We start from the raw sequence: 18,453 nt of genomic DNA, 5'->3' as shown, positions 1-18,453 counted from the left end.
GAGGTTTTTTAATGGATATCATGGACCATTGTTTTATATGTCCTTGTAGACACCTCCTCCAAAATAAAAGTTAACTAAAATTTCCACAAAAGCATCTTGATGCAACACAATACCTGATGGATGACTATATTTTTGAAAATAACTAATGGACCATATAAGAATATCAGGGTCCAATCAATCCGATTTTAAGCAGACCATGGGAGACAAAAAAAAAAAAATGCACCACACTCATAAAGCTATCTCTGGCAAATCTGAAAAGCCTTAAAAATCTAGATGGATCAAATAAAGGTCCTTGCAATACATGATGATTAACAAATTAGATGGATCGGCCACAACCCAATGAAATAAGATATCAGCCTATTGTTCATATCACCAGAAAATTTTAGTTGCACGATATTTGGTAGGCACCGAGAATTCCAAAAACACTAGTAGAAAGGACCCCGGCACCTTACAAAGACAATCCTTTAATTTCAATATCATATTACTGAGACTCACCATACACAAAAGACAATCACATCATGTAAAGTGTGTTGTTTTAAAAAAATGTCTTAAATCTTGGATGTTCGAGATTCTCGACCAGTTGAGGAACTGGCTAGACGAGTCGAAAGTCCCTTCAACTGGTCGAAGCCCTTGTTCGACTAGTCAAGGGTTACACAGATTGTGTATAGATTATGCACGGACTGCGTAAATTTGAAGCGGTTTTTAGGGATGTGCATAAGTGGGAGTTCCCCATCTATAAATAGGAGTCCATAAAGCCATTTTAAGGTATGCTAAGGCTTTCTAAAAGTATTCTAAGGGTTCCTAAAAGGGTTCTAGGGTTTGCAAAGGGTGTAGTAAGGGTGAGATTCGAGGTTGTTCAAATCGGGTAAGTCTTCTCTATTTGTAATTTATACTTTCATAGTGGATTTCTGTTGCTTTGTACCTGATTTTTTTTCAAAAGGGTTTTCCACATTAAATCTTTATGTTCTCTTGTGTTTGCTTGGTGCTCTTGGATTGTTATCCTAGATCCATCTTTGTGTGATTCCGCAGCACAATCCCCAACAAGTGGTATCAGAGCTATTGTTGGGGCACAGATTTGAATCTACAGGATTAGCAATAATGGGAGACAATGAGTTTGATATTGAGAAGTACTCAGGCAAAAATAATTATAAGTTATGAGAGATTAAGATTATTAGTTTATTAACCAAGCAAGGCGAGGTTAAGGCTCTTGAGGAGTGGAAAACTACTATGAAAGATGAATAATGGAAGACTCTTAACAGTAATGTTTTAGCCTCCATCCGTTTATGTTTCACAGATAAGGTTCTCTATAATGTTTTGAGGGAGAAAATTGCGGCTAGTTTGTAGGTGAAGTTAGAGGATATCTATGAAAAAAATTTCTCTAAAAATTGCATACATTTGAAGTCACTGTGGTATACCTTCAAGATGGCAAAGGGTGGAGATCTGGAGTCCCACATCAGCAACTTTAATAAATTGGTCTGCAAACTGTTTTATATAGAGGAAATGATTAAAGATGAGGAACAAGCATGTATGTTGTTGAATTCTCTTCCTCCATCATATGAGTTATTCAAGGACACAATGTGCACTGTAAATAAAACCCTGAGTGTCGACACCGTTATCTCAGCCCTTCGTGGGAAAGCCATGAGAAAGCTAAACGGCGGCATGGGGACATCTTCCGATGCACTGATTACAAGGGGCAGAAATACTAATCGAGGTACAAAATCTCCAAGACCTAGATCCAAATCAAAAGGCAAGGCCAAAGGTAAACTAAAGTATTGGAATTGTGGAATGACTAGACATATGAAGAAGGATTGTATCAATCCTAAAGCGAAGAAAAAAATTCAGCGACTTCTTCTAAGGAGGCCAATGTTGTTACATCTGATGAAGAGACAAGTGAGTGGATATACTTTCTATGTCCATGATCAGACATGTGCACGACAATCATGGAGATTGAAAACATGGTGGAGATTGTTGTTAAAAAAGATGTCTTAAATTTTAGATGTTCGAGATTCTCGACCAGTCGAGGGACTGGCTCGACTAGTCGAAGGTCTCTTCGACTGGTCGAAGCCCTGGCTCAATTGGTCAAGGGTTACACAGATTGTACACGGATTGCGTAAATTTGAGGCGGTTTCTAGGGATGTGCATAAGTGGGAGTTCTTCATCTATAAATATGAGTCCCTAGAGCCATTCTAAAGTATGTTAAGGCTTTCTAAATGTATTTTAAGGGTTCTTAAAATGATTCTAAGGTTTGCAAAGGGTGTAGCAAGGGTGAGATTCGAGGTTGTTCGAATCGGTTAAGTCCTATCTCTTTGTAATTTATGCTTTCATAGTGAATTTCTGTCACTTTGTGCCGTGGTTTTTTCCTGAAAAGGTTTTCCACATTAAATCTTTGTGTTCTTTTGTGTTTGCTTGGTGCTCTTGGATTACTATCCTAGATCTATCTTTGTGTAATTCCGCAGCACAATCCCCAACATAGTGGCCCATGAATTAAGATATCTCAGCTTATCTAATAGCAATGAAAATATTCCAAGTCTTAAGAAATTGGTAACTTAAGGCTCAGAATGTATTTTACATTAAACTATCCTACTTCATTCCTTGAGAATATACAGACTTTGATGAAGTTTTTCAAATAAATGTTCCAAGCATACTCATTCCTTGCATACACAATAACAATGATCAATAAACAAATCACTAATGAAGAAAATATGTATAATTCATTGGACTAATAGGGCATGCATTTCATTCGAATCATTCGTTTGAACTAAAATTTCTATTTTCATATTAATTTTATTAATGATAGAAATAACATATCTTTGTCTTTAAATCACCTTCGAAAGTTTTATTTTAAATGTATATGAGGTTTAAAATGGACTTTTGCTAACTATATATAGTTGGTGTACATATTTTGAAATGGTTTGCCAATTTGCTAAATGACAAGAGATCTTAAACTTTTGCTAACTAGTTTGTTAAATGACAACTAGTCTTAGAAAGTTTGGTTTAAGGAATCATCCACTAAAAAACTTGGATCAATTAATATTTTTATTATTTTAATATAAAAAAGTTGATATAAATATTGTAGACTCTTATGGTTAATCTATGTTAAATTTCTAAGGGATGAGGAAAGTTAAATAGACGACGTTATTTTGGAAATGTGATCCTAGGAATGCATAAGAAACCCATGTAATTATCCCTATCCAACTGTAAATAACAAAACATAAGCTTATCAAACAAGTCTTGTTAGATAAGAAATTTTATCTCTATTTTTTTTTTTTTTTAAGGGGGGGGGAGGACAAGAATATCATATCAACCATATTACTCCATATTAGAATGTCCAATTTCTCTAATGATAACAAAATCATTTTTCTTGCTAAGTTGTACTAACGGTTCAAAAGAGATCAAAGTTACAGGGGCCCCATAGTTATGTATTTATTATATCCACAACATTCATCCATATTTCGAGATCATTTCGGAGCATTATCAAAAAAAAAAAAAAAAAATCATATCCAAAGATCAACTGGACCACACTACAAAAAGCAACGGGAAAATTGATTTTCACCGTTAAAAATTTTGTAGGGCCCACCATAACATTTATTTTCCATCCAATCTATTCATAAGGTCACAAAGACCTGGATGAAGAGGAAAAACAAATTTCATAATGATCCAAAACTTCTGCGACTCCTAAAAGGGTTTCAATGGTAGACGTTCAAAGAAGCATGGTAATGTCTTATGCTACGGTCAGACCTATGGTTACGGACTATAACCGTAGCCATAGATACCAGATCGGGGTGGGCTCGCCAAACTAGCGCCCCCACCACTTGCTGGCCTGTCTGGCGGGGCCACGCCGATCTGGCGGCCCTCCCCCCCTTTTTAGATATATTTTTTTATTTTGATTTTTTATTTTTTTTTACACACACTCACGCCTTTTCAATGACAATTTAGAATAAGATGTAAATGACATACATAACTAAGCCGGGTTTTGCAATGACTCGGCCTACATTGCAATTTTCAAGTTGATTTTGTATCTTGTGGATAAAAGGTGGGGTCCATAGTGGTAAATTTCTCCATGTTTTATGTATGAGTTGGCATGGTTTTGTATCTTGTGACAAACACACATTGGGTCGCTTCCCTTGAATTTGGGTTGGAGTATTTTTTGCTTTGATTTTGAACATTCATTTATATTATGATATTTTTATTATAAATTCTTTTGCAATAATATTTTTATTGGGAAAATTTTAATTTAATGACTTAGACTGGCTCGTTCGATCTTAACTTGAGTCACGACTCAGCCAAGTCAGGAGCAACCCGTCTTAGTTGGGTCAAGTCATGCGTATTTTCAATGCTGATCATGGTGTCGAATCGGCTTCGATTTGAGTGAGTCCAAATTGGCTTGGATGAGTTGCATCCAACTTGGATAAGTCGTCAATCCATGGTGTAGACTGTGTACAATGAGAATAACTTGACACTAATCTCTTATTCTGTGTGGGGTTTAGTACTTGGACAGTGCTGGGATTGTGGGAATCCCATCACAGTTTCAAGATGGGATCTAAAATCCTATGTTGAAGTGCATGTTGAGACTTAACATTCCCACTTGATGTCCATGGACAGTAGATGGTGCATGCCAACTTCTGAGCTCTGTACGCCAAAGTCGATTCTTTGTAGTTTTCATCTTATCTCTTTCATTGTATGTTATTCTTTGTATTATTTATTATTGGTGAATGATAATAGATGCATTTTCGTTCACCTTTAAAAAAAAAAAAGAAGATACATTTCTATCTACCCCATTTTTCATTCGGTGCTACGTCTCTACCATATGTTAGAGGCAGTGAATTACACAGTTTAGTCATTTAGAACAATTCAACCATGTCATATGAATGGGCATGAGATGGGTTATTAAGCAAGAAAGAAACCGTGCTTGGGCCAATTCACAGTCCTCTCTCTACCAAAAGAGACTTCCTGTTGCTTTTGAAAGGCAAATGCAATTGAAGTAGCTTAGATCCTCTATTAAATAATTCAAAATTTCTACTATGAAATTGAAGTGAAGAGAATTGAACATGAAGTAAAGGGAGAATTGACCGTGAAATGCATGGAGTTGACCGCAAAGTGAAGGGGATTGATCACGAAATGCATGGAATTGACTGTGAAGTGAAGGGAATTGACCGCGAAATGAATGGAAATGACCGTGAAATGAAGGAGATTGACTATAAAATGCATGGAATTGACCGTGAAGTGAAGGGCATTAACCGTGAAATGCATGGAATTGACCGTGAAGTGAAGGGGAATCGCCGTAAATGACCGTGAAATGCATGGAATTGACCGTGAAATGAAGGGGAATCGCCGAAAATGACCGTGAAATGCATGGAATTGACCGTGAAGTGAAGGGAATTGACCGTGAAATGCATGAAATTGACCGTGAAGTGAAGGGGAATCGCCGAAATTGACCGTGAAATGCATGGAATTGGTCATGAAGTGAAGGGGAATCACCGAAGATGACCGTGAAATGCATGGAATTGACCATGAAGTGAAGGGAATTGACCGTGAAATGAAGGAAATTGACCGTGAAATGCATGGAATTGACCGTGAAATGAAGGGGATTGACCATGAAATGAATTGGATTGACCGTAAAGTGAAGGGAATTGACCGTTAAATGCATGGAATTGACCGTGAAGTGAAGGAAATTGACCATGAAATGCATAGAAATGACCGTGAAGTGAAGGGGAATCGCCGAGATTGACCATGAAATGCATGAAATTGACCATGAAGTGAAGGGAATTGACCGTGAAATGCATTGAATTGACCATGAAGTAAAGAGAATTAACCGTAAAATGCATGGAATTGACTTAAAGTGAAGGGGAATGGTCGAAATTGACCATGAAATGCATGGAATTGACCATGAAATGCATGGAATTGACCGTGAAGTGAAGGGAATTGACCGTGAAATGAATTGAATTGACCATGAAGTGAAGGGGAATCAACAGAATTGACCGTGAAATGCATGGAATTGACCATGAAGTGAAGGGAATTGACTGTGAAATGCATGGAAATGACCATGAAGTGAAGCGGAATCACCGGAATTGACCGTCAAATGCAAGGAAATGACCATGAAGTGAAGGGAATTGACCGTAAAATGCATGGAAATGACCGTGAAGTGAAGTGGTATTGCCAGAATTGACTATGAAATGCATGGAAGGGTCGACCCAGTTCGGCTGAAAGCTGTTTGGGCTCCACTTCTTCTTTATACCGGGACCCACTGAAAGTAATTGGCGTGAAGGTCAATGCAAAGGATGTATGTGAGATAACTTCGGAGGGTCTAATGTTAAATTCTTGGAATCGCCGTATATTAAGAATCTATAGTTTCCTCAACAAATTTGGGTGGAAACTAAAATCACAGGATAAATATATAACTCAGGTATGGCCCAAAGAGCTTTGAGGGGAACGGGGTCGACCCCATCTGGACCCAGTCGATTTCACGGTCAATTACATGCATTTCACGGTCAATCCTAGTGATTCCTCTTCACTTCATGGCCAATTTCATGGTCAATTCCCTTCACTTCACGATCAATTCCCTTCACTTCACAGTCAATCCCGACAATTCCCCTTCACTTCATGGTCAATTCCATGCATTTCACGGTCAATTCCCTTCACTTCATGGTCATTTCCATTCATTTCACGGTCAACTCCCTTCACTTCACGGTCAATTCCATGCATTTCACGGTCAATCCTGGCGATTCCCCTTCACTTCAAGGTCAATTTCATGCATTTCACAGTCAATTCCCTTTACTTAACGGTCAATTCAATGCATTCCACTATCAATTCACTTCACTTCACGTCATTTCCATGCATTTCACAGTCAATTCACTTCACTTCATGGTCAATTCCATGCTTTTCACGATCAATTCCCTTCACTTCACGGTCAATTCCATGCATTTCACGATAAATTTCCTTTACTTCACAGTCAATTCCATGCATTTCAAGGTCAATCTCGGCGTTGATGTAAAACACGTTCTTTAGATAAAAGCCTATAACATTTCATGTTTATCAATGCATTCACGTCCTCTTAGAAAACGAATGCAAGTAGCCTTGAGTAGAATGGAACATGGAAGATGTAATGTGATAGTAGGATGGAGATTTAATGAAGAAAATCGGTCAAAAGAAGGAATAGGGATGGAAGAGATGAGTTCGAACGTGTATTTGAGGGAATAGGGATGGCAGAGATGAGTTCGGACGTGTATTTGAGTATAAGGGAGTGAATGGAGTGAAATGCATGAAATTGACCATGAAGTGAAGGGAATTGATCATGAAATGCACGGACTTGACCATGAACTGAAGGGAATTGACCGTGAAATGCATGGAATTGACCATTTAGTGAAGGGGAATCGCCGGGATTGACCGTGAAATGCATGGAATTGATCGCGAAGTAAATGAAATGAATGAAATTAACCGCGAATTGATTAAAATTGACCGCAAAGTGAATGAAATGGATTTTCAACCATCGACCTGATAGAATCTTGGAAAATAACTAAGTTGGTTGACTAAAGTAGCTTCTCCTACCCCAAAATCATATAGGGTATGTCAAGTAACTAAATTTGTTTTAGAAGATATTCTCATTAAATGAATAAAGAAAGAAATGAAAAAAAGAGAGAAAAAAATTTTATATGCTTATGTATACATATTTATATAAATATTTATTAGAGAAAAAATGTAGGTAGAATAAAGTTCTCCATGCAAAAAAAAAAAAGTGCATAGACTGCTGCCGCAGCAGTCTGGTTAATAGCTGCGGTTATTACTACGGTTATAATCCGTAGCAATAGGGAGCCGGAGCTTTCAGAAATCACATTTCTGAAAAAGCAGGGGCAGTTTCAACCTGTGAAAAATCTGTCCGTACAGCTGGGCTTATTCTTGGGAGCTACAAATAAGTGGGCTTAGTTATGTGAATGGGCCATAAATGGGTCGTACAGTAGGAAATTTCTCATTTAATAAATTAAACTCATTCTAGGATACAATATCATTGGCAAAGGAAGTGATTTCCTCGAGAGAAATATTCATGGCCTACTGTTCATCTAGTCAGCATGGTAAAATCCAATATCAAAAATAATAAGATATTGATCAAATCAAACTAGTAAATGATTCATTCCTATGCTTAACTAGCCCTCAAGTCCAGATCACATGATGAATCTAAACAGAGAGAACAAGTGGTATTATTCATCTAAATAAGACAAAATCATCTAATTTCAATATTTTGCTTAAAATGTGTGAAATCTCAATGGGTAATTTCTTTTTCCTTTTTTAAATGGTGAAAGTGAATAAACCAATTTGAGATGGAAAATGAGCAAATGTAGTGGAAAGCTGAAAGTACAATGGCATTTCTGATGCAAATATAATAACTTCCGGATACAGCCACCCAATCAAAATCATGGTTTAAGACTCATATGAGCCTGATACAGCTCATCCAGTTTGACTTGGACTCATTTGGACGAGTCACTCCTAACTCAGGCAAGTTCAGCCAATTCCCCTAAACTCGACTCAGGACTCGAAAATAGTTGGCCCCAGTTACTGATTCTTTTAAGCATGACCAAAATGAAATTTTAAAAAAAAAAAAAAACACGATAACAAAGGACAAAGAACATACAGGGCAATGTATTATCACGATAATAAAAGCTCCTGGTATCTTTATTACATACAAATAGCATGAAAATAAAACAGGCACAGTAGAAAACACAGAGGAAAAACACATCCTTGTTTCGATACCATCTTATACAAACATTCCCTTTTCTTTTCATCTTTGTCATCTCTACTCTATCCCAAGCCTCTTCTTCATTGACAATACGAAGTCATAGACCTTATGTGGGTCCGGAAGAGCCTTAGACACACTCTCCCTCTCCATGCACCTCTTCACCCACTCCATCAGCTTCGAGCATTCATTCTCCATTTTGAAATTCCCCTCTGTTTCGTAGGTATGAAACCAACAAGCATAGGAAATGAGAGTAAGATCAACGAACCCAAAGGTCTCACCCCCGAAATATGGTTTGTCACTGAGCTCCCCTTCTAACAATTTCAAGCACTCTATGAATTCCTTCTTTGCTGCTTCTCTAGCTTCCCCTTTTTTCTTCCGTATATTCCTCCCAGCGTCATGCATCTAAATAAAAGAAATTAAAAATAAATAAATAAATAAATAAATCCACTTTAACAGGTGGGACAGTTGTGTAATATAAATGTGGAGGCCATTTTTCATCTATTTCGAGCTGGGTCAGGTTGATGGCCAAATTAATAAATGGGCTTAAATTTTAGGCCTGGGTCTAATATTCCATCCCAAATCAGGCCCAAGTGGGGCAAGCCCAAAAGCTCACTTGATAAATGGCTGTGATGTTCTATTCAAATTTGGATGTAAACTGCATTTTCATGTAGTATGAATAGAGCTGGGCATCGGTCCTGGTCGGACCGGATTCGGCCTAACCCGATCAGATCCGAAATTCTAATGGGTTGACCCGAAATCGATCCGATCCGAGACCGAGTTCAGGTCACTTGACTCGGACAGATCCGATGCTTGAATTATTTGACCCGATCCGAGTCTGACTCGGTGAGGCAAACCGAGTCGGATCGGGTTGGACACTATTCGGATCATTTCATATGGTGTGGTCCACTTCAATCTTTAATGTATCATAATTTTTTGTTCAACGCCTAAATTGATATGTCAAAAAGGATGAACGGCTTAGATAACATATGTACATCAAGGTGGTAGATAACATATGTACATCAAGGTGGGCCCCACATGACTATAAAAAATTTATATCAACGCCTGCTGCATGTGTTGTCGCATCGGGCAGGCTACGTCCCATCAGGCAGGCTACTGAAGTAACGTCACCAAGTTCTGTGGGCCCCACTACACTGTATGTGTTATATCCACACCGTCCATCAATTTTGAGATATCATTTTAGGGCATGAGCCAAATAATGATGTAGATAAAAATCTGTGATAGACCACATCACGGAAAAAAGTGGGGAGAATGATTCCCACCGTTGAAACTATCCTAAGGCCCACCGTAATGTTTATTTGAAATCCAACCTCTTCAAAAGTTGAACAATAAAGAAATAAGGGAAAACACAAATACCAGGTTGATCTAAAACTTTTGTAGCCTTTAAAAGTTTTTAATCGTGGGCGTCTCTGTCCATGGAACTTTCTATGTTGGGGTCCACTGGAGCTTTGGATTTCATTCATTCTTTGGATATTGTCTTGAAATGATCTCTCCAAATGGATGGAAGGTTGGATACAAAACATACATCATGGTGGGGCTCAAGTAACTTGGTTAAGCCACTTTAATATATACTCTCACAACCTACCATATTGACTTGCAAAGCAAGTAAACAGCTGTTGCCTACCTGTTGACGTGCCGTGAAAGTAACTCTCATGTGTGAGTGAACTTTGTTGGGGTCCACCGTGAATGCATGTGGTGTATCCACGCCGTCCATTTGTTTTTTCAAATTATTTTAGCTGTTGAACCCAAAATTGATGAATATTCAAAGCTCAAGTGGACCACACCATAAGAAAAAGTAAAAATATTGATTTTTTACTTCGGATCTGGTCGGATCGGAACGGTCCGGATTAACCACTATTCGATCTTGATCCGAAAACTAGTCGAATCTAAATGATCTTACCCGATCCTACCCGATTCAGGCCATCGGTTCTGTTCGGAACGGGTCGAATCGGGTCTGATCGGGTCGGATCCACCGGATCGAGTCAAAAATGCCCACCTCTAAATATGATATAAGCTAACCTTGTTGTCCATGTAGTCAGTCCAAAACCTGGCATTGGCTCTTTTGTAAGGATCTTTGGGCATTAACGGTGATCTGTCCGTCCAGACCTCATCAATGTATTGGAGGATGATGTGGGATTCACAGAGGGGCCTTCCGTTGTGGACGAGGACAGGGATCTTTTTGTGGATTGGATTGAATTGAAGGAGGAGAGGGCTCTTGTTGGAAAGATCCTCGTCCTTGTATTCGAATTCCACGCCCTTCTCAGCCAATGCGATTCGTACTCTGAGTCCAAAAGGGCTGGGCCAGAAGTCCAAGAGAAGTAGGCTGTCAGCCATTTATCAGGTGTTGCGACTTTGGATTTGGGTTTGGATGGTGGATCTTTTAGGAGGTTGGGTTTGGAATTTATAGAGGTTAGGAAGGTTGGTTGTTTGAATTGTGACGATTGCACTTACGTTGTTTTTTTTTGTTTTTTTACTGTGTATGTGAACTTCTTCCATCCACGGAGCAGATACGAGAATTGTCTCATTGCCAGCGTCATGTCTGGTAGTCAATCCTACACAAGCAGCGTCTAAAACACGCAAGCTCTTTGGGGCCAAGCATGTTGTATTTGTGAAATCCACTCCGTCAAACAGGGGAATCCTTGATGCTAGGATCTATAGACAAAAAATCATTGAGATCCACAACTCAGGTAGGTCACAAAACAGGGAACAACAGGGATGGGACGTGTACATTATTTTTACTGGAGCAGTTACCATGGTGTGATATTTCATCAAAACCGTTGATCAGGTGTGACTTACCAGGATGAAAAGGAAATACATAAAAATCAGCCTATCCAAAAACTCAGGTGGGCCACACCGCCAGAATTTAAGAGTTTAGAGCCAGTTTTACACTGTTCCCAGTAGTGTGGCCCATCTTGATTTTATTTCAGGCTTATCTGTTGTATTTACATTTAATATAAATTTGGGCTGGTGATGGAGTCATCAGATGAGCCACCATATAAATTTGGATGCTTTTGTATGGTTACCCATTACTTTATATGTCAAGGCTAATTTAATGATTTCGTATGACTCTCTGAGTTTTTCAAAATCTAGTTTTCATGACAGTATACAGAGTTGATAGCATTTATAACATACGTGCATATTAATATATTACAAGTGATAAGCACTTAAAGATTAATGGTAAAATATGTACACATGTGAGCCTCTACAATTTAGATAGTCACACGTGCGGCACATGTTCTTAAACTATATTTCGGAATAAGTAATACTGTCAAATTTACATCTCTTTTTTTCTTTTTCTTTTTTCTTTTTTAAAAAATATGCAATCTTTATTAATGAGTTAATTTTGGAAAGACAATTTTTTAGGAATTGCATGTTTTAATCATAAATTACTTTAGATGAGTTCCTTATGCCACAAATATATAGTTTATTTTAATTACTACTTATTCAGTAGATAAGTATAGAGTAAACAACATACTCATCCGTTGAAAAGTACAAAAAAGCATATTTAGTTTCCAACCACATAGGTATTTATGCTTATAGTCTGCTCAGCCCCTTCACATCCACCATCCATCGTGTGGAGACAACCTTTGATGTGAACCACTCATTTCTGTGGGCCCTACATTTGATGGGGGTCGTCTATCATGCGGGGGCCACTTTGCATGTGAGCGGTTTATCATTAGGGGACAACCTTTAATGTGCATTGTCCATTATGTAGGGCCCACCTTTCATGTTCGTCATCCATCATATGGGGCCCTCCTTCAATATCCACCACCCATCATGTGGTGGTCACTTTTGATGTGGATTGTCCATCATATGGAGCCCAACTCCGATGTGGACCGTCCATCATGTGGGGCATCCTTGGATATGGGCCACTTATCATTACGGCCAAATTTTGATGTGGATCAACCATCATGTGGGGCCCACCTTAATGTGGATCACCTATCATGTGGGGCTCACCACTGTTAATTGCCCATCATATGGAGCCGAACTTTGATGTGGACCATCCATCATGTGGGGTCACCTTGATGTGGGTCGTCCATCATGTGAGGCCCAGCTTCAATGTCCATTGCTCATCATGTGGAGCTCACCTTTGATGTGGACATTCATCATGTGGGTTATTTATTATTAGGGGCCCAACTTTAATGTAAATCATCCGTTATATAAGCCCACATTAATACATATTATCCATAATGTGGGGTCACCTTTGGCGTGGACCATCCACCCTATGAGTCACCTTTGATGAGAGAGAGAGAGAGAGAGAGAGAGAGAGAGTAGATAAGTGAAAAGTTCAATTTACCCCAATTCTATATGCACATAGGAACACCACGTTTCATGCACATGGGAAATGTGCCACATGTGTGACTGTCCAAATTCTAAGGTCCCACATGTACACATATGTCACCAATGACCTACTAGTGAAGCCAAATAGGGCACTTACTATTTTTGACCAAAATCCTTGCACACTAGTAGACATTACTGATGTAGAGCGGGTTGCGGACAATTACATGGCCAAGATGGATCAGAAAAGGCCCGGTCGACGACAGAAGTGATCCAGACCATCGAACCTTAAATCGGGCGTATCTTGCAATCCGAAATGAGTTATCTGACGTAAAATATATGATTTTGGGGTAGAACGAGCTACTGAAGCCAACCAACCCCGCTTTGCCGGGTTGCGCAGCCCGGAATTGCGAAAAACCCCTGGATTGACGGTCGTTTCCCTATTTTAATTTCGTTTTTACTATAAATAGTAAGTTTTAGTTTGATTATAACTCTTCATCCGTCGGGCTTTAGGAGTTGCGCCCAACGTGAAAAGAGCTTAGAATAATTAGGAGAATGGTTTGGTGAAGCCAAATAGGACACTTACTATTTTTGGCCGAAAACCTTGCGCACTAGTAGACATCACGACCATTTATAAATAGTAAGTTTACTATTTATAGTAAGTCGCGGATTCTAAGAGTTTGAGTTGTAGTTTGATTCTAATTTCTTTCCCATTGCTTGGTAGCCCTATTTAAAGGGTTGTAAACTCGTTTTTAATCATCAATTAATCAATTTCGAATTTATTAGAATTTATTTCTATTTTCTGCTTTCTTTCCTCGTGGATTCGAGAAGTCTCTGTGAGGAGTCCAGAGAAGCTCCGTGGATTCGGAGTAGTTATCCTCATCACGTTCATCCCTGCGTCAATTACGCCATCTACAAATAGTAAGTTTACTATTTATAGGAAGTTGCGAATTGTAGGAGTTTTAGTTGTAGTTTGATTATGATTTCTCTCTCATTGCTTAGTATCCCTATTTAAAGGGTTGTGAACTCGTTTATTTCATTCATTAATCAATTTTGAATTTTATAGAATTTATTTTATATTTTTCTTTTTTTTTTCCTGTGGATTCAAGGAGTCTCTATGAGGAATTCAAAGAAGTTCCGTAGATTTGGAACAATTATCCTCTTGAGGAAGACGGTGTTCAACCTCATGTCCTTCCCTACATTAATACGTCACCAACAACCTACTACTGTTCATCATCTGCCAAATGCATTAACACACAGTCGATATGCACTCTAAATGTTACAGGCCCTCAACACACCTGCTCCTTATGCTGACTTGACCTACATGCCACATCCAAAACCCTCTAGTGGATGGTGCTAGGGTTGAAAGTTGGGCGGGTTCAACCTTACCGACCCGACATCGAGTTGAGCTCGGGCAGGATGTATCAGGTTTGATCTCGAGCTTGGGCTATATAAACACCAACCCGATAAAACTTGGGTCGGGCTATATATATATATATATATATATATATATATATATATATATATATATATATATATATATATATATATATATATATATTGAGGGTGGGTATAAATTTCAGTGTTGTCGGGTCTCATTGATCTACACCATTTGCAATGACTCAAGCTATTAAGATATGCTAGATTTCTCTCGACTTTTAAAGGTGTAGTCTTATATGTTAGCTTGTTTGTTTAGAAAAAATAATATTTTTTTTTTGTAGAAAATAACTACACGTATAATTAATAAAATCATAGGTAACAAAAAAATAAATAAGTATGTATTGAAATATAATAAACTAATGTAATAACAAAAATATTAGCATATATCCACCTAACCAACCTGATTAACTCAACCGAGCCTCTTGGGTTGAGCGTGGGTTGAGAATTCCCAGCTCAGTGTTAAGTAAGATTTGGTTAGGATCAAGGTACAGGAGCCTTGCATTGGGCTAAGGTCGAGCACCAACCCAACCCAACCCGCCCCGCCCCGCCTGACTTTCAGCCCTAGATGGAACCCTCCAAAGGCAAAAGTGACTAATGATTCTAACGACATGGCCGTAGTTTGATCTTATTATTATGGAGGATGGGCCTTATATATGTGATGGGTGAAACAGTATTAATTTGTAAACCCAATCTAATCAGAATGGGCTTTGATGATAATGATTTAATAACCAAGTACACTAATGGCTTGGTTGGGATTTTGAGCCATCCTCCATCCACGAGTGGGCCCCACGACACCATGGAATGGCATGCGTCGTATCTCGCATTAGAAAGATCCCACCAACGAATGTTAGGACCGTTTTCAGTCTATGGTGGATAGGTTGTGTATATCCCTCATCTCAACCGTCTAATTGAAAAGTCAAGATCGTTCTAATCAGGAAACCTTCTAAGCACAGTCCATTTACGGTGGGACACAACAGTTCAACGGCCTAGATTGATTATTGATCAGTGGGCACCACTTGTCAGAATAGAAAACCCGTGTATACTTGTTAAAGCCTATGACATGACGCATGCAATGACATATATTTCGAAATATTCAATATTGACGGCTTGAGTAGGAAGAAGTTTCTAGATATGAATTAAAACAATGCAATCCTCGGATTAAACAAGACAACACCCACGTTCCAAATCACTACAAATTCCAATCCCAACTCCCAAACACTCCACAATACAAACCACATTACAAACACTCGAGACTTTTCTCTGTTTTCAGATCAAATGGCTGAGAGTGTCGTTCTCTTGGGCTTCTGGGCCAGCCCTTATGCTCTCAGGGTCCCTATAGCATTGGCTGAGAAGGGCGTGGAATTTGAATACAAGGAACAGGATCTTTCCAGCAAGAGCACTCTCCTCCTTCAATCCAATCCCATCCATAAGAAGGTCCCTGTCCTGATCCACAACGAAAGGCCCATCTGCGAATCTCTCATCATCGTCCAATACATCGATGAGGTCTGGACGGATGGATCATCATTGATGCCCAAAGATCCATACCAAAGAGCCAATGCCAGGTTCTGGGCTGACTACATAGACAAGAAGGTGAGCTTATGTATATTTACTGAAAATTCAGGTTATATAATACACATTTTTGAGCTGTGTGGCTTTTATACACTGAACTTCAGTGTATATACTGTTTATACATGACATCAAGGTAGGGGTGTACACGAACCGAGCTAGCTCGAGTTGACTCGAAAAAGCTCAATTCGAAGCTGAGTTCGAGCCTAGTCGAGCTGATTTTTTAGCTCGAAAATGAGTTCGAGCAGGCCCCAGATCGAATCGAACCATTTTGGTGACTCGGTTACTTTGCCATTGATGTTGCTAAAATGACTCAACCAAGTGCGGCTGGTAACAAATACCCTTTTTTTCTTGGTTTTTCTTGATTTTTATGTTGCTTAGAAGGTGTTTGATAAAATACCTGTAAAACCATTGCTTCCGTTTCATATATAGTGGGATTTTGAAGGTGCAGTCCAGGTGTTTGTGGAAATGCCTCAATGGCGAACTCGGCCTGAGATGGCCCAAGCTGCTGACCGAACCAAGCCAAGCTGGCCAGTCAGGCTCGAGGACCAAGCCGAGTTCGAGCTGAGGTCAACCAGTGGCCGAGTCGAGCTACCAGCTCGACTCGGTTCGACTCATTGTACACCCCTACATCAAGGCCATCAACCAGGTGGGCCTGGGCCAGGCAATGTCTATCCAAGCCCAATCTGCAAAGTAAAACTTAGGTCCGAGCCTGTCTAAGAGCTAATGATGCCCACCTGGAGCTTGAGCTGGACCCAAGCGCGACAAATATCCAGGTTGTTCATTAGGTTGGCCCCTCCTTTCATGACCCATGGACCAAAAATCAAAACCAGTTTGATTGTAAGTTGGACTACACATTTATAAAGAAGCAAAGCAAAGCATGTGAATTACATAATTACAAAAATGCTGGTAAATGGCTAAGCCAAGATGGGCTCCGGCGAAAGCAGTGGGTTGTTAGACAAGCCCTTATATTGGGCCCATTTAATAAAGGGGCTTGAATTAAGGTGTGATCCGAATCTCCAGCCTACTATCCCAAGAAAGTCCAGACCAAAAGCCCAATAGGCTAGCCCAGTCATTGTGGGCCCTTCATAATCTTTCCTTACCCATAATGAATGTTTGCAAAGGGGCCTTTCTAATATTAATTTTTCTTTTGTTTAGGTAATTGGCACCTCGGCAAGGATATGGAAAAGCAAAGGAGAAGCTAAAGAGACAGCGAAGAAGGAATTTATAGAGTGCTTGAAATTGTTAGAAGGAGAACTTGGAGACAAACCATATTTTGGGGGCGATACCTTTGGGTTTGTTGATGTTGCCTTCAGTGCCTATTGTTGTTGGTTTTACAGCCTTGAGATTGAGGGGAATTTCAAAATGGAGGAGGAATGCCCGAAGCTGATGGAGTGGGTGAAGAGGTGCATGGAGAGGGAGAGTGTGTCTAAGGCTCTTCCGGACCAACACAAGATCTATGACTACCTAGGGCACTTGAAGAAGAGGCTTGGGTTAGAGTAGGGCTCAAGAAAGATTAAAATAGAAGGGAATAATTATATTAGATGGGATTGGAAAAATGGATGTGCTTTTTTCTGTGTTTTTTGTTGTCTTTGTTTTGCTTTCATGTTAATTTGCAAAGTCCACTAGTTGGAAATTAAATTAGAAAACAATGGATCTAAGAGCATTTCTATTGCAAATGAATAACTTTGAGCATTTGGTAAGTCTATCATTTTATTTTTCTTTTCTTTTCTTTTTTCTGAGAATTTGAATTTGCCCTAAATTCATGGATTTATAAAGGTATTTATTTGGAAAATCCACAAAGTCAGCAAAGGGGAAATTTAAAATTAGTGAATTTCACACATCCCTACCCCAAATAGGCCCTTAATAGAAAAGAATCCAGTTATCTGTTGCCAAAATTTTGTTGCTTGTTTATTGTTGGTTTATTTTTATATATGTGGTTCTCTTGTCTACTCATGTGCACTGTAGCACATGTCAACACATATGAGATCCACTATATGTTCTTAACATGTCTACTGTTTATGGCGAGATATTTGTAATTTATGCCATGAATATATTACACATTTAATTCACACACTGAATTGGACTCTACATGCCCACCTAAATGGCATTGACTTTATAATTTTTATAAAAAATATTTTGCTTAAAAGGTGTAGAATCTCTGTTAAAGTGCATAAATTAGTTTGAGATGGCTAGTGAACAAAATGCAGTGGAGAGATAAATTAAGTATAATGACAATACTAGTTGAATGGACAGGCCATTCTAGTCAATGCAAATATGATAATTTCCAAATTCACCCCCTACGAAAATCGTGGGTTAAGACTCATACGAAAATCGTGGGTTAAGACTCATACGAAAATCGTGGGTTAGGACTCATACGAGCAGGATACATTGTAGTCAATGCAAATATGATAATTTCCAAA

The 18,453-nt window shown here is 38.9% G+C and overlaps 2 protein-coding genes across 2 annotated transcripts; one reads left to right on the top strand and one right to left on the bottom strand.

Annotated features, from left to right (window-relative positions):
• Window positions 1-8,615: 8,615 nt before the first annotated feature.
• On the bottom strand, window positions 8,616-11,291 carry LOC131219887 (probable glutathione S-transferase). Its single transcript, XM_058214889.1, has 2 exons — window positions 10,766-11,291; window positions 8,616-9,130 (listed from the first exon to the last, which is right to left on the bottom strand). Exons 1-2 carry the CDS (start codon window positions 11,078-11,080, stop codon window positions 8,786-8,788), a joined length of 660 nt encoding a protein of 219 aa, XP_058070872.1. The 5' UTR covers window positions 11,081-11,291; the 3' UTR covers window positions 8,616-8,785.
• A 4,381-nt stretch (window positions 11,292-15,672) lies between these two features.
• On the top strand, window positions 15,673-17,736 carry LOC131220711 (probable glutathione S-transferase). Its single transcript, XM_058215509.1, has 2 exons — window positions 15,673-16,054; window positions 17,189-17,736. Exons 1-2 carry the CDS (start codon window positions 15,740-15,742, stop codon window positions 17,531-17,533), a joined length of 660 nt encoding a protein of 219 aa, XP_058071492.1. The 5' UTR covers window positions 15,673-15,739; the 3' UTR covers window positions 17,534-17,736.
• The last annotated feature ends 717 nt before the right edge of the window (window positions 17,737-18,453 follow it).

Source organism: Magnolia sinica, chromosome 12 (assembly GCF_029962835.1).
Source record: "Magnolia sinica isolate HGM2019 chromosome 12, MsV1, whole genome shotgun sequence".
NCBI lineage: Eukaryota > Viridiplantae > Streptophyta > Magnoliopsida > Magnoliales > Magnoliaceae > Magnolia > Magnolia sinica.
The sequence above is the reverse complement of the archived record's forward strand: the minus strand, read 5'-3'. Positions and strand labels throughout refer to the sequence as shown.

What these genes read in the sequence shown, in the direction of transcription:
- LOC131219887 (XM_058214889.1), bottom strand. Translation starts at nt 11,080, where the DNA reads ATGGCTGACAGCCTACTTCTCTTGGACTTCTGGCCCAGCCCTTTTGGA. An exon ending in CTGACTACATGGACAACAAG is followed by an intron (nt 9,131 to 10,765) that starts GTTAGCTTATAT and finishes TCTTTTATTTAG; the next exon opens with ATGCATGACGCTGGGAGGAA.
- LOC131220711 (XM_058215509.1), top strand. Translation starts at nt 15,740, where the DNA reads ATGGCTGAGAGTGTCGTTCTCTTGGGCTTCTGGGCCAGCCCTTATGCT. An exon ending in CTGACTACATAGACAAGAAG is followed by an intron (nt 16,055 to 17,188) that starts GTGAGCTTATGT and finishes TCTTTTGTTTAG; the next exon opens with GTAATTGGCACCTCGGCAAG.